Consider the following 16,986-nt stretch of genomic DNA (forward strand, 5'->3'; position numbering starts at 1 on the left):
TCTTGCGTGAGATTGGCAATCATCAATGTACTACAAAGCTGCAAAACAAAAAAAGTTGTAAAGGTAAAAGACAGATTTTTTTTTGTTTCAAAAATATGTTTGGAACGCACTTAATAAAGCCATAGAATTTTCTTACTGCTAAAATCCATGTCTTGACTGAACTATCACATTAACATGGTACCTAATGATAAACTGGGCTCAAGAAGCCCACTTCTTTAAAGGCTTCTTGAGTTTACAAATGAGCAATCCTATAAAAACGAAAATGTGTGAACAAAGAAAGGTATTTCACCTGTTCTGTTTTGTAAAGTGACCTGATTGAAGCAACCGGCAGCTCATCGTATTAAAATACATGTGCGAATGCGCATGCATATCCTCTTTCCAAAATAATGACCAGGGACCTGGGCACTTCCTGTCCATTAACAACTGACAGAGAGAGCGGAGAGCATGTGTAGAGAAGCAGGCCCTTAATGTGGCTAGTCATTAGTAAAGGAGATGTGTGCTTCCTGCACATCAATCTTGGCCAGAGCTGCGAGTGTGTGGTGTTGGGGAGGCCATGGTGTTAGCTAGATGCACAACAGGCACAGACTGGGACCAGTTACATGTGTGGCAGCTTCTTCACAAAGGAGCAGTGCTCTGAGAATGCATGCATATGCATGTGTGCCGCCCCCACCGCCGTGCCTACACCTCCCCCCAAAGGAAGAGTGAATGTTAGTGATCAAATTATTTTAAAAAGAAGAGTGCGGAGCCCCGGACCGGCTACTTGTGTGGACTGACCACAAGCAGGCCCTCTGCTCATAATAGTGAAATAGAGGGTAATGCAAAGCATGTGTGTGGCATAGAAATGGGAGTGGAGTTGAGGGAATAGGCCAGGGGCTGTGCAAATAAACAAGCGTCAGGACAAGGGGGCAGACTTACTGACATTTTGCCCTAGTTTTGTATCACAATAGCAACTTGCGTCTTTTGAATTTACTCTTCAGTGCAAAACTTACCTTACGTTGGAAAGATGCCTGAAGTAACGTTGAGCAGTGATTTGCACTGCTTTACTTTGCGTCAGGGTGGCATGCCATGGGTGGTAAATGATGTTCCCAAGCAACAACTCATGAGTTTTTGATCCAAAGCCCGATCTATAATCAATACTAGATGGGGTTTGTGCCAAAAAATAACACCTTTTTTAGAGTGGCCTTAGCTCTCCAAACTTATCCGACTGCACGTTTGCTGCACTGTACAGCGCTCATTCAAAGTAGGAAAAGGGTTATAGTTTATTTTGGAATATTATTTTGTATTGGAAGGGTACCCTTACAGTTCAAAACCTATGCTACACTTCAAGTACACACCCTTTCACTTTGGTGCAAAGGTGTGTGTGTGGCGCTAGGCAGTCTGATTGCTTGCCAGCCCTAGGGAGAGAGAGGACAGTGCCCTCTCCCTCATACACAATGCTGCGCAGCAACTTTGGTTGCTGATCTGCTTTGTGTCAGTTTTTAGTAAACGTACCCCAAGGTCTAAGACTCTGTCTCCTAGGACTCTCTGAAAGTGACCTTGATATATCGCCAGTCATAGAGGAGAAGAAGTGAGCGATTAACCATAATTTGATAGATTTTCCTCCTAACCCACAGATGCCAACTAGCCACACGTCATGATGTTGAGCTTTTACCAGTCCTGACTCTTTGTTAGGAAAAAGCAACTTGAATTCTGTGACTTGTGCTTTATTTTTCCCTTTGTAAATATTTGCCTACACTTTCCAGAATGCAGTGTGTCGCTTGCTTAAAAATAGGACCAGAAGGACATGACCTTTGTTGTAAGGAGCCAGTGAGCCTTTATGTGCCCTTCCAGTTCAGCATCTTTGATTTTTTGATTTATTGAAACGTGTGACACATGGATATTCTTCAAAGATGTCTTGCAGGAAATAAACTTTCTCTAATTAATATGTCATATAATTCTGCTTCAAATTCCGGTGGACCTTTGATCCCCGATGATTATCTCTCCATTTGCTAATGTAATTTGGTTTAATCTTGTCCCACATTTCTCTCTGCTTCTCCTGGTGCTTAAATGAGTAGTTACTGGGTCACCCCCAATGTCCCATTGTTAGAGGTGGGCCACTTAAAATAAAATTAAGCTATTCTTTACACCAGCAGTGTATCTCTGAATAGCTCCTGGGGCTGGGGAAGAGTCAACTGCAAATCCCCCTCTACAGGAGATGAGTCCGCCTTACTGGTCTTACAGAGGCACCAACTTGCTGGTGGAGAGATGTATCCTTATTGGCTGCTTTAGGCCTCTTGGCTTGCTGTGGAGCATCGAGTTGATGGCCCTTACTGACTCCTGTAGTGTGCCCTGGGTAGAAGCCAAATAGACACTCTGTTCTGACGAAAGACTTGGCGAGGAAACCGGGCATAATGCAAAACCGATAAGTGTGGAAACCAGTGGTGCAGCTGCGAGACTGAGCCAGGAGTCTGCCATTTGAGGCGATGATTGGTGCAAACTTGCGTCTTTCCCATTCAACAGCGTTAGCTCTGCCAGGAGTGTATATTACAGAACCATTTCCCCCCTCTGTGATCACAAATACAGTAGGCTGCACGTGCAAGCGTCACAGAAATGTCCTCCTATGCTTATTCTCATCCCATAAGTAGGAACCCCAGGATGAGACAAAGGGAGCACAACCAACTGCCTTAAAGGGGCAAAGAAGAGGAATTGTTTCAGAGCTACGCCAGCTCTGAATCTTTTCCACGATGAATGTTGGATTCATAACTCCAGAAAACTCTATGCCAATTTAAACAATTCTTGAGGAGGAAACAGTGCAGACCAGGGAATGTCGAGAAGTGAAGGATGGTATCATTAGGCGCATACTGATCTCTACAAATTGTTTCTGGGAGACAAAAAAAAAAAAATGGCGGCTCCCTGCAAACTCTCGCAAATTGCCCTTTAAATGTGATGATCTAATCATGAGGGCAGGCAGCCTCCGCCTAGTGCTGGAAATTACAGTGTTGCCTGAACATCTCTCTTTCTCTTCCCAAGGCAGTGACTGGCTGGTATGACTTGCAGAGTGGAATGCATTCACATCATCGGCTAGTGTTAGAGCGGCACACAGCTCGACCCCCACTCTCCAGTTGCAGCCCCACATATTGCCCCTTACCACAGGCATCATTATGGGTTCCTCTTCATATGGAGAGGTTTTATGGCTCCTGGGGGCGCAGTATTTTTCTGGTGCGTCGTTAATTCCCTATTCTAAATTCACATAATTTGCAATATTTTCCACGCACAACTACCACAAGGTCCGACCTGCCAAAATTTGTAGGTTTGGTGGGAGTAGGGGGTGGAATGTACGGTATTTCAACATAAAATATAATCTTCGTTTTAAAGATGTATGCAGCTAGAGCGGTAAATAAATTGACAGGGATATAGAGAGATATAAATTTAAAACAGTTGCTAAAAAAGCCAATGCTTGAGACAGTCTGCAAGAGAGCTGGATTGGTAGATCAGTAGTTAGGCCTATATAACCCTCCCTTTCTTTCTCCCTTCCTCTCCTCTGTAGATTGATAGATAGGCCTAAAACCCTCTCTTATTTCTTCCTCCCCTTCATAGACTGTTAAACGGCCCTTTATGACCATTCCTTTCTTTCTTCATTCCTCTTCTCCTTAGACTGATAGATAGGCCTATATAACCACTGATTTTTCTTCTCTCTCCTCCACAGATTAATTGATAAGCTTTTATAACACTCCCTTCTTTTCGTCAAAAAATTATGCAAATGCAGTGAAAAAAAAGTATAAATATGGGCCACAATTGTATTTTGTAAGTTTGCGCTGATTTTGCGTCAAAAACTGACGCAAATGCGGCGCTAAAAAAGTATAAATATGGGCCTGGATTTTTTACGTTTGAGCCGCTTTTGCATCAAAGAATGAGGCAAATGCGGCACAAAAAACAGTATAAATCAGGCCCTCAGTGAGTGCGAGACTCATCTTGGCAGGCCATCTCCTTACTGCCGCTCTTTAGTAGAACAACGGGATGTAGATAATACATGAGATCCATTATATTAATTTAACCAAACATTTTACGGAATGAAGTTAAGTTACTATTAATATACACTTGAGAGAAGTTTAGGAAATTCACTCCACCTTATAATCGTTTTAGTGTTTGAATTCTGCTAAGAGAAATGAATGATGATAGAACAGGTTTTGTTCCCAGTTGTGATTTTTAATCTTAGTAAAGCCGTGCGGCTCCAATTCAAAAGATGCTCTCAATCAGAAGAGGCTTTCTACTGTTTGTATTCGGAATATGAATCTGAAGACGGAAGTGACGTGCTAGGCTGCCTCTGCTCATTATATCTGACTTTAACTGCAGGTTGCGGCAGCCATTGTGGCGAAGAGGATAGTTTCGAGGTGGTGGGAACATTATTTTAGTGCAGCGGAGGTGCAGTGTGGACCAGCGAATACACCTACATGTGTCTAAATTCACACAAGGCGTAAAACTAAAGTTTGAGCAGGGAGCCTTCCTTTGGAGCCCTATCCACCAAGTAACAAGTCTCGTATCTGCCCGCCCCTCCTCCACCAAGGCAAAAGAAGTGCAGTTCGCTTCCCATTGTCTCGGAGCACTTTATGGGCACAAAGTTCACAGCGATGAGACTTCCAGATAAAGTGAAAACATTCTGTGCTCCTCAAACTACTGTTTAAATAGCTGCAGAAACTAACCACAAAACTCTGTTAACAATCAGCAACGATTAGGAGGTAATCGCAATCAAGCCAGGGCTCTCGGTAATAAAGCTGTCATAACTTCCTGCGCCCAGCCCTGCCTGCTATGTGTTCCTTGGCTGTCCGGACCACACAGCCGACCCCTGATACACGCCCTTTCAGAGAAAACACCGTTATCTCGGAGTTAACATCCAACGGCCAGTCCTCCGTGCTTCAGATGGGGCCTGGCATAATGTTGCAACTGCATGAGAGAGGTACGGGCGCAGACCTATTGGCCTTTTCCCCATATGGCTGATATTTGTGTGAAATGCTTTTTATTATTGCCAAAAACAAACATTGCAAAGGGGGGAGCAGAGAGAGGGAGAGAAAATAATCCCCCACGCAGTGCAAGGTTTTGATGTCAGCAGTGGAAGGATACAACTCATCTAGTCGAAAGACAGTGAAACCGAAATTCTCCTTGGGTATGACAAATACAAGAAGAGGAAAGACAGCCATCAAATCAGGGGGAGAGAACTAAGATAGTCGTTGGACAGAGTGCCAAGGGCAGACACAAAGTCCTCTCAAAGTTTACAATGGAAACATAGGTCTACGTTCCCTTTAAAAACTGACACTAGTCAAATTGGCTCCTTTGAGATGGAACTAGTTAACAACATCTGAAATGGTTGTAAAATGACAGTCTTGGACTGGCAAATTGTTCTGCAGCAACTTGAAGTCAGAGAGTAAACTTAACAAGGACACTGTGATACCTCAGCTCTAGGAGGCTCTGCATAACAACAGTAAGCCCGCCCCCTAAAATTACAAAAAGCTCAGGGTGCATGCTGCAGGAGCAATGGCGTTGTATGCCAAACTTTATATCAGGCCCAACTGAGGAAACAAGGTAGTACTCAAAGTCTCTCACTGCAGGAAAATCAAGGGCTGAACCCTAAAGACAGTCCAGAAGGAACTGTTATTTTGTTTCACACAACGTGCGATATATGTTGTGCCAGGAACTGCATTTGTTCACGGCTTTTCACATTCATGAAAAAAACACCAAATTTTGCTGGTTTGTGATGCTTCATGGTGGTTCGACAGTTCACATGAGAGTAAGTTGTATGAAAATTCTGACAACGCACAAAATTACAACCAACTACAAAAAAGTGGTCAATTCACTCCACGAGAAAAAAAAATCTGTAGGCGGATTTTGTGTCTTTCACATTCTAATTCAGTGACCTTACTCCATGTTCTGAGTGAAAGATGTCTGATGCCTTTAGAGGCTGGAGGGGGGTGCAGCCAGTCTGTGGCTTGAATGTATGCATTGACTCGATTGCTAAGGCATGATTTATATGTTTAATTACGAATGATATCTTGTACAGAGCCTGTATTGCTTCTTTCTCTGGGCCCTGCTGAGATTCCTGTGCATCTTTCTTGCTGTGTCTGTCCTGGTGAGGTATGGATGTTGTGTCTGTCCCTGTGAGGTATGTAACCCTGTGTGTTGTTGTCCAGCAGGGTGGAGAAGCGGAAGGTGATTGATCCTGTGGGTGCACTGAAGGAGAAATATTTACGGCCCTCCCCACTGCTTTTTCATCCTCAGGTAACATTTTTAATATTACAGTGGTACCAAAGAATGCTGAGAACTCTCAGGGTGATGCTGATGAATTTCATAGATTGGGTTGCGTCTCTGGGTCCTACATTGCTTTCACAAGGCGGTCCACATTAATAGTCAATACCACTAATTATAAATATGTGTGAATTAATGTATTTGAATTATTGTAAACCTCTTGCGGTGCACTAGATGATATGTAGTTGACTGCTATTTGTGGTAACCAATGAGAGCGTCTCTGAAGTAAGTGTTAAGAATGTTTAGAATAGCAGTTATTGTTGAATCCACCTTGTTTAAGGACACTCAAATGTAGATAGATAGGGGAACTAAGAAACAGGGAGATAAAGTCATTTGCACAGGATTACACAATTTGAATGAGAGAAATGAGAGATGAAGCCAAGAATTGTACTGCCTGTCACCGATTTCCACAGCTCACAATGAAGCCAGTAGGCCACATCACTTTCCTATAAATCCCTATAAATCATATTATAGTGATCCTTTGCAGGCAAGCAATACCAGGGAGAGTGACCTGAAATGAGTTACTTCCAGGGGCAAAATTAATATAACTTCTGACTCCAGGTATTTTTAAAGTTTGAAGCACATTTAAAGAATTTGGGGCCAGATGTAGCAAGTCGGCAATTTGCGACTTGCAAATTGCGAGTCCCTGCGACTCGCAATTTGCAAGTCGCAAATTGCTATGCAGTACGGTGTCTCAGACACCGACTGCAACTCGCAATGGGGTCGCAATGACCCACCTCATGAATATTCATGAGGTGGCTCGCAAATTGCGGCCCCATTGCGAGTATAGGCACTCGCAAACATGGAGGCCTGCTGTCGTCAGCAGACCTCCATGTTTGCGACCTGCTTTTCAATAAAGCAGTTTTTTTTTTTTTTGAAGTGTAGCCCGTTTTCCTAACAGGAAAACGAGCTGCACTTAAAAAAAAACGAAACCTTTAGTTTCGGTTTTTTTTCAGAGCAGGGAGTGGTCCCTTGGACCACTCCCTGCCCTGAAAAACTATTTTGGGGTCCAGTCACAAACTGGAAGGGGTCCCATGGGGACCCCTTCCAATTTGCGATTGGGTTACCATCCACTTGAAGTGGATGGTAACTGCGATGCCATTTGCGACCGCATATGCGGTCGCAAATGGTATTGCATCCCAATGCGACTCGCAAATAGGAAGGGAACACCCCTTCCTATTTGCGAGTCTGAAATGCATTTTGCGAGTCGGTAACGACTCGCAAAATGCATTTCTGCATTGGGATACGCGTTTAGCGAGTCGCAAACGGCAAATTTTGCCGTCTGCGACTCGCTAAACGTTTGCTACATCTGGCCCTTGATCTTATTCACAGATCTAGCCACTCCCTTAGAAAGCACAGGCAAAGCCAATATGCCTCACCCACGACACCGGGATGCAAACTTATTTGCTTTTCCAATATTTTTTTTTACCCGACATAGATGCTCTGTATGGGCACACATGACACCCATCTTGGAATATTTTTTCTTAATTCAAAATCAAAAAACATTGCAAGATGACTGCAGTGGTGACAGGGAAAGACAAGGAGAGAACATTTCTTGGAATGCCAGCCCTCGGCACGAGCAGTGGAAGGATACAAGTCATCCAGTCAAAGCACTGTGAGATTGAAATGATCCTTGTGCAGGACAAACAATGGAAAAGGGAGGAATGCGTCAACTCAGGAGCGGTAAATTAGATGTAGAAGAAAACCTTCAAATCCTGAGCAGGTTGGAACACTGGCCAATTCTAACTCTACATTGGATACAATATGTCTGTTAGCAACTAACAGCTAAAGCGCTCTGTAGCAAGACCTAAAAAGCTCTCTTTTTTTGTTTGTAATCCCCTTTTTCTCTTTCCCATGGTCTGCCCAGAGTATATATAACAGACAGTGACTTTTTAAAATAAAAAATAAAAAAAAACATTATTAATGACAGATGTACTTACATTGCACACTTTTCTCTCTCTTGAGTTTTTAGGTGCTTTTCAGTCTTGGAAGCCCTTACTCCAAGGTCCGTAATGCATGAAGTTCAGATCACAAAACAGTGACTTGTCTAATGTAACCGTTGTGCAAAAAGATGAGTTTCTTGATACTAAATAGTATCTGTATTGTTATCCAACTCAGTTTTTAGTCATTGCATCGACCACAGAAGGATGAAATACTGGACTTTTCTAGTTTACTTTTTCTTAGCTGATTTGTGCGATCAAAACAGCTTTGTTCGATTTTAACTTAATGCAATTTTTCAATCTTGCAATGGAGAGTTTTGTTTTGGGGCTAGAGGAGAACAGGAGAAAGTCAACGTTGACTTTCCATTATGCACAGCTAAAAAGCAAAGGCAGGCCTCCTATATTTAAATAGACATACGGCGAAATAAAAAGACTTTATAGAAACGTGAAAACAACTATGTGAGTCTGTATTTTGTAACTCCAGGTCCTAGACTGAATATATCTCTATGGCTGATTTGAGAGAATATGGTGATTCCGAAACAGGATGTTACTTAGACGCCTTTCTGAAGATGGGAGCTTTGAACATCTCTTAAATGATCTGTTAATCCTTATCTTTGTATCATACACATCCAAACCTGCTAACTAGAACAGTCACTGCTGTCTCTATAGGTTTTCGTATATTTTGAGAGATCCAGTTCGGCACCCAACCTGTGTTGTTAATTTTCAGGGTAGAAAAGTATTAGAGTATCATTTGGGCCACGCAGTTGACTGCGTTGAAAACTGTGTAAAGGCTTTTGCTTCAGAGTGTGACGTAGAATGATGCTTAGGGACTGACGGCCGATAAAGAGACTTCCTAGGTCCATCCATGCTTGCTGCAGAATGGAGGACTCAGTATGACCTTCAGCTCTGTCTTTGCTCTTAGTGTACGATTCCTTCTCACGGGCCACTTTCCCTTACAGTAATCACTTTGTGCCAGTGGTTTTTATTACCTTTGTTCATGCCGGCCCTAGGAAGGCCATTTTATTTAATACTTTGTCACATTGTTTCCTTCTGAACAATTTTCCCACCTCGGGTGAATAACTGGCAGGTTTGTGAAAGCTCCTTCCTGGTTGCTTTCTCAGCTATACTTAGGACCCCTCATTGTTTCTCATCAGCGTAGCAGTTTGGTTAATAACTTCCCCTCATTTTCCTCCTCCCGAGTCCTCTGTGCTAGAACGGCGACAGACCAGTCCGGAATATCCTGTGTTTGTGTTCTTTAGAATAGTGGGGGTCTCTCTTTGTAAAGGATCTGATATCCATGAGCAGGAGGAACTCGCAGGACAGGCAAGCCCCAGAAAGACGGTGAGAACTCTGTAGGACGTGGCAGAGACCAGGCGCTACAGGGGTGCTACCGTGATAATATTGTTTGTTGTTTTCTTTCTTCTCAGGCCTCTCTATGGCCACCACCCATAGGCGAGCCGACCCTCTTCATAGCATCCTACTTAAGATGACAAGGCATCCCTGATTTGCTACGAAAGTCCTGTCTCTTCACAATATTTTCCTGCAAATATCAGTAAATTTGGGAGGGTCGACTGAATGCAGAGGGAGGCACATTTTTGTGTTCCAGTGCAGAATTACTTAGCAGCCTGCAGCCGAAAAAACTTAGTTAATACAGGTGATACTGTGTCTAAAAGGTGTATTTAATTCCCTTTCACTCCTCATTGTTGGGGTTTCGATGTACCTAAGTGATCTCAATTAATTTATTTCGAGTCCATTACTTCATGCAAAACTGTAGTTCAACTTCTATGCATCTGGTGGCCCTAATCCTACCCGAAATAACAGAAAGCCTTGGTAAGCGTTCTGGAGTCATGGACAAACAGGTGAAATGTAGTTTATGTAGCACAAATGCTATTTTGAAGCGATCCCAATTTTGACAGAAAAGGGACCAAAAGCACAGTGAGATAAAATGTGTTCTTCAGTGAACACACACTTTGGTAAATTTAGGAATGGGGTAGTAACCCAACGAAGTTATATCTCCAGGGAAAGCTTGTCATTAAGGTTCAAAAAGTTCCAGGACATTTACCATTACACACCAAATAACTTCAAATAAATTTGGCTAACAGTAAAGAATAAATGAAATTATGAAAATCTTTACAGGGGATTTTCTTTGCTGAAGTTTGAAGCAGGAGATCCAGAGTGTCGCCATGTTGCATAGCAGGCACTTCCTGTTACCCAAGACCAGTTTTTGTGATCATACATTCCTTTTCCATAGGATGTTTGTGAGGATCGTCTTATTCTGATGCTTGGTGCTGGTGAATTATTACCTCCTGAGTGCCCTGCTTCAGCAACATGGTGGTGGTCTAAAGATAACATATTAATAATATAAACAAATATTTCATCCCTTGACCATAATTTGTATTTGTAGCTAGGTTCAGGAAGGGAGGGGCTTGCTTCATGAAACAAATTGAGTGCACATGCATAAGTCGACATCACCAAGCTTATGGTTTCCAAATATATTCCCCTATAAAAACTTAGCAAACTAAAATGGAAAAGGGTTTCTGATAAGGTCAGGACCACTAAAATACAAGTCGATTTGTAGCTGTAGCACCGGTTCTAAATTAGAACCAGCAAGTCATGGAAAAAATACATAAAACAACACAGAAGTTGTTTCAAAAGTTTTTTAATGGTGGTATGTTTCCAAAATATCATACCTTAAATATTGTCTGACAAAAATTCTGAGCCCTAAATACTGCAAAAATGGAGCTACTAACAGAAACCTACCCTCAATGCAGTAATATTTTAGTGTGCAATATTTAGGACACATTTCTTCTGGAAGATATCTTTGTTAATGATAGTTAGGCATAAGATCAAAGCCAGCTCTTCTCCTGCTCAGTGTCAACTTAAGGATTTGGGGGGCATGAGCAGGACATATTTTGGAGGCTGCTGTAAGGAACACATTTTACTACCCATTTCCTGTTGACTGAAGCCCGCATGATGCCAAGTAATATTAAATCATATATTAAAGGTTACAGGATCACACAAAACCAGCTGAAATATGTCTTACCTGGGACCAACAAAATCCTTAAGGTGGCACTGCTACAGAGACAGTGAGAGGTGAAGATAGGCAAAGAGTGGGAGAAATTTCGATACAGAAATAGAATAAAAGAGGTAAAAATGAGAAAGTTCACTTTCCCAGGAGGCCCCTTGGAAGGTGGGGGCCCTGGCCTTAAATGTCCCTGCTGCTGTTGAGGCCATCATCTGCACTCCTTAAGCATGTTTCTTCCCCTGGAAATAATTACAACTGACAGGTTACAAATTTCTGTTGTGTCTGGCTGCAGTATATGAGTTTTTGGACTTTATAAGCTCCGTAACAAAAAAGGGGAACACTTTTTGTTAAATAAAATACAACAGAAGAAATCACTTGACACAATAAAATACAAAAACCAGTTCCAAGATGCAACCATTTTCTGCATAGTACTTTAAAGTAATGTCCAAAATATGCATGCATCAGCAACTAAAACTAAAGGGGGACCTAAAGTGCTCAGGAGGGTGGGGGGGGTAGGCTCTTGCCAAAAGAAGCATTATACAGATAACAGTGTTTTGTTTTAAACAGAAACGTCATTGCATTTTAAACAAGCATTTTCAATGCAACGGGTCTCACATTTGCTCGAATTAGAGCTATTAGCGTTGTAAAGAGAAAAAAACGCAGCACAGTCGCACTATGTAAAATGCAGCATGATCGCGCTGCGTGGAAAATAAACAGATAAAGTGGTCCGGACCCTAGGCTGAAAACATGGAGACTCGTATGTTTTTAGTAGTTTACCGGTGCCGTGTAGGTGGGCTAAACACCTGAAAAGGCATGTTATGCATGCCTTTCACAAATGAAAGCAAGCGGATTTTAAAAGGCAAGCCTGTCAGTAAGTGACTGACGTGATATGGGCGTGGTTTGAAGCCCAAGGAAAGATTACAGAATAGTCGGAGCGCTTTGCGCTCGCCCATAAAAAAGTATCCAGTAGTTAATTGCAATGTTTAAATAAGTCCAGACATATTTAAATATTACCATCTTAATAAAATAGTTACGAAAATTCTGAGGGGGGGGACAATCATTTTTATTTTTCAACTGGGGGGGCAACATTAAATAGTATGAAAACCACTGCTTTAGTAGATTCCCTTCTACTACGGGCTTTTGTCAACTTCAGTTCCTGACATTGGTAGGTACTGGAAGAGCTCCAGCGCCCTGAAACGCTCACCTCTGCAATACAAACTTTTGACAAAGGAGTTGCATTATTTCTGATTTGTCTGGGGTGTTGCACTACCGTGCAGTTTTACTTTACAAACCCAGCATATTATTTTCGCGCATGAATGGATCTTGCGTCATACAGTTTATTTTGGGTGATTACGGTATTTTTTTCCAGCACTCTTTTCGGAACAATGGTTTGGCTGCCGCTGTCTCTAGAGCCCTTTAATACAGTGTAAACGTGCAAAAGGTCAGCCCTACCGGGACAATAGTCCATCTACTTTTGATGTACGGTTTCCTACCGCCTTCCGTTCACTCGCTGTCTCCAACTTGCCTCCCTCAGACTCTTGCCTGTGTCACGTGACTTCCCTCCCACGCTCCCTTCGACGCCACTGAACGTCCCCGAGGCAGTTTAACGGCTCGCCGGTTCTGTGCAAGTTTCGCTTGGATCTTAGTTAGAGGGACAATTACAGCATCATTTTCTTACGATTAGAAAACGTTTTCTCACTCCTTGACATTCAGCAAATCGCTAAAAAGTAAAGCAGAAGTCCAATGTGTTGTCAGAAGGGATTATTAAGCGGAGGAGCCATGGGCACACATTTTCCTACGCTAATGATGTGATTCATCGCCCTATGTAGGTGTAGTAAGCGCTTTATGAATGCCTCAGTTCAGTTTAAGGTTTGTAGATAGCAGTCGTTATCGCCACATTAGGACAGCGACACCTGGTGACAGATCAAAGTATGGCTGAGGTGGTTTCCAACAACAGCAACTGCTGTCAGTCTCCATTTTTAAGGAGTCGCCCTTAAGCATGTCAATTTCCGTTTGCCAAAGAATGAGGTTGTGGGAAAATTAGCTTGATGAAAGAAAAGAAAGTCTGCTTCAAGAACAAAGTCTCTCATTTATACAGTCTACAAAAGAACCACGAAACTCCTTACACCTTCATTTACTTCCTGACTCCCTAAGCTCACACAGGCTTGTCAAAGAAGTTAAGTGCGAGCCCTGGGGCAAAAACATAATGGTCACCCCCTGGATGCTTCTTCCACTTTCGCCAGGTGGAATAAGCAGCACTTGTTTGGAGAAACCAGGACATTTTGCTCCTTCTAGCGGTGTGGCTACACAAGATGCCTCATTATTGATAAAGAGAGAAGGCTTGCTAATAATTACAAATATTCATTAAAATGTTTTTTGAGAGAGAGTGGGGCTCTGAAAAGCACGAGGCATTGTGCATAATGCCCCCACTGCCTCCTCCTCCTTCATGACATCCCTGGTCTCGAAATATGGAAGTTACAACGTACACCTTGGACTGGGGAGGTAAAGACTAGGATGCAAGCTGCAACCATCTAACCAAATCTACAAATTCCATGGTTTGTCTTTAAATACAGAGAATCATTTGGAAAACTACAAATGTCCCTCCATCCATGACAATGTGCAGACATAATCAAGGGGACTAGGATAGTCCGTACAGCCCGTCTGGGGAAGTGTCTTCCTGCCTTCTGCAGTCTCCTTGTGTCTCTTTGCCTTTATGTAGCTCAGAGATAATCAGCATAAGTTATTTTTTAGGTGATTCTGACCAAATTTTACAGAGTGACAAGAATCTTTTTGCATTACGGCACTACATGCAATGATGAATACAGTGGAAGGATGTGCAAACGCCCTGAAACTACCACTAAAAGGGGACTCATAGGATTATATTAATCAAATATTCTGTTTTTGAACTTGTGAATGGAGGTATGTGCATGGTGAGGTACCACGAGTGAAATTCTTAATCTATTCCTTGTGCTAAATAGTTCCATTGCATATGAAAAATACTTGTGAATAGAGCTTTTGATAATTAGTTTGTGTAATATTGCCATTGTTTTCGTTTCAAGAAACAGTAAAGAAAGTTTCACCCAGACCAAGAATCATTTTTTAACATTCCTACCAGTGCTACTTCATCCCAAAAGTGAATTCTTTTGTTTTCCATTCCACAGATGTCAGCAATTGAATCCATGACCGAGAAACTGGAAAGTTTTGCGGCCATGAAAGCAGACACAGGAAGCGCCCTTCAACCCCTCCCACATCATCCATTCAACTTCCGATCGCCACCCCCCACGTTATCAGACTCCATACTCCGGAAAGGCAAGGAGCGCTACACCTGCAGGTAGTAATGTGTGGGGAGTGGGCAAAGTTTAAATTTGTTTTGCATGTTTGGTTAGACCTTCCCGGTTAGAGGAAAAGAGAATGTGTAAAAATCAGCAAAAAAGTATATATGATACCTTTTAAAAGTTAATGTGACCATGATTTGTAGGAAGTGATTCCTTCACTTGACAAATGGGAGTTTTTCGGATAGTCAAGGAAATTTTAAAAGGACATTAGTTTTAGAGGAGAGACAGTTACATGCCTGATATGACCTCACAGTTGGGAAAGAAGATGCCTGGTTGCAGGCTTTTAAATTCTACAGGAAAAATGCTACTTTAACCCTCGAGTGCTCCACATTCATAGAAAAATAATCCATTTTCTGGATGATATCTGTTGGACTTTGTCTGTAACTTTGCACCACCACTAGAATGGCATGCTAGAGCTGCTGTGTTAGCATGCATTGAGGAAACGAAAGCCCTGTGTAGACTGACATTATGGTGACAATCCCTAACTTGATATATCATCTCAGGAGTTTGTGACCCTTATTATCATAATAGTGAAACATAGAAGTAGAATAGTGAAACATTTGTAGTAAATTTAGAGGACTAAGTAGTCAAAAACTTACAGGCACCTGTTAAAAATTATCAATCACCCGATTTTATCACAATGAAAAGATAATGCAAAGTATAAACAACTCATATATATATATATATATATATATATATATATATATATATATAGGTACATAGGCAAGAAGTAAGTTATTGCTAACAACTGTTATTATCATTGTCTTTAGGTACTGTGGTAAGATCTTTCCTCGGTCAGCAAATCTCACAAGGCATCTACGAACACACACAGGTGAACAACCATACAGGTAATATTCTTTAAACAAGGATGTTTCTATTTTAAGAGATAGTATGCGTTATTATTTATTAATGCGTTAATGTAAATTCAAAAGTAGATGAAACGAATCACAGTGTCAGGGTTCATAATCATACAATTTATTGAAGGATGTATTTATCAACTGCCTAAAAGAACTACGATTTTCACCATAAGGATCCCAAGTAAATAAAGTGTGCACCAGAGGTGGTGGTCCGTGTTGGGGCATATTTCAGAAGCATTCAGTGGGCAGAGCCATATTCCCTTTAGCCTCAAGAGACAGCTACACAAAATTCAGATGGCAGTATTTGAAAGCATTGTAAAGCCAATAAGTGTAGCTTGAGTTTCGAGTTCTGACTAAGGGGCTTATTACAAGTTTGGTGGTTCCAACGCAGGATGTCTCCTGCACTACCTTTCAGCCAGCTTTTTCATAGCAGTGTCCCAGCCATGAAAAGGATGGCGGAAAGGGGTGGCTGTAATCAGCATGGCGGCGCTAAGTTCAGCACCACCATTGCTGATTACAAGTCTGACCACCATCGTGCTGTTGGGAACGTTGTTCCTGGCGGGGACGGCGGTCCTTTGGAAGTCCAACTGCCAAAGTCGTAATTTGATGTTCGGACCGTCAAAGCCGCGGTGGTCCAACCTCCTTCACTAGTCTGGCAGTTTGAAGACCACGAGGCTCGTAATGAGGCCCTAAGACTTAAAAAAAAAAACTGCTACAGTGAAAAAACAAAACAGTGCATCTGTGAGATAAATACTTTAATTCCTGATGATTATGAGTATTTTTGTGATTTTAAAGTGCCCCTCCTACATTGAGCATAAGCACTCCATATGAGGTGGAATAGTTCACAACAATAATATGAGGTGTGACAAAAAATACTCCTCTTCAAGTAAGTAGCGAAAGCCTGCTCTATGTATATTTTAAATAATGGAAAATAACTGACCAAGTTGGCAGTTGTGTTCTTAAGCCATACCTAGGGAACATGTAGTCACATGGTGGGATCCAGCATCAATGTAGCCCTCCCTCATGGCATGCCACAGTTTCTACCATCCAAGGAGACCATACAGCAAATACACAAAGCTTTCATTTATTAAATTGCCTTTGTTAGCGCACAACATGCTTAGTTGTCTACCTTAGGTGGCATCAGCAGCAGGCCAAGATAGCATCTACTATCTGATTGGGCAGAAAGGAAATCGAAATGCCATTTAGACTGGAATGGCAAAAATGTTTGTGAAATTCTTTATTCCATGTAATTGTTATACACCGATCGATAAAGTACAAAATTGCTAGGTAGTCAAAGGATTCAGTTCCAGCTTCTGAGGTGTACACATTTTTTCCTGCTGTTGCTATTGTCTCGCAATGCTATGTTCAATGGAAAGCAATAAACCTGCTTCACATAAATCATCTGTAAATTATGCATATCTTGTGCAAGTGTTTGTGTATTGCAGGGATCCGTGGTGATGTTCGCTGCACTTTCAGGTTCATTTTGGTACAATTTGTAATTAGGGTTCTGTGAAGTTGTAAAGTCAACGCTGTGCAACAAAGCATAATTGGGG

At 42.0% G+C, this 16,986-nt stretch overlaps 1 protein-coding gene across 6 annotated transcripts in view; it reads left to right on the plus strand.

Annotated features, from left to right (window-relative positions):
- Positions 1–16,986, plus strand: part of PRDM16 (PR/SET domain 16) — a 986,347-nt gene that overhangs the window by 930,340 nt on the left and 39,021 nt on the right. For 4 of the 6 annotated variants that reach the window (XM_069239924.1, XM_069239929.1, XM_069239927.1 and 1 more), the window contains 3 exons: positions 6,162–6,249; positions 14,403–14,572; positions 15,347–15,424. In XM_069239924.1, coding sequence (XP_069096025.1) covers positions 6,162–6,249; positions 14,403–14,572; positions 15,347–15,424 — 336 coding nt within the window. The remainder of the gene's footprint in view (positions 1–6,161; positions 6,250–14,402; positions 14,573–15,346; positions 15,425–16,986) is intronic. The other 2 variants (XM_069239925.1, XM_069239928.1) reach the window with 1 other exon arrangement.

The sequence above is a fragment of the Pleurodeles waltl genome, chromosome 6 (assembly GCF_031143425.1).
Source record: "Pleurodeles waltl isolate 20211129_DDA chromosome 6, aPleWal1.hap1.20221129, whole genome shotgun sequence".
Classification (NCBI taxonomy): domain Eukaryota; kingdom Metazoa; phylum Chordata; class Amphibia; order Caudata; family Salamandridae; genus Pleurodeles; species Pleurodeles waltl.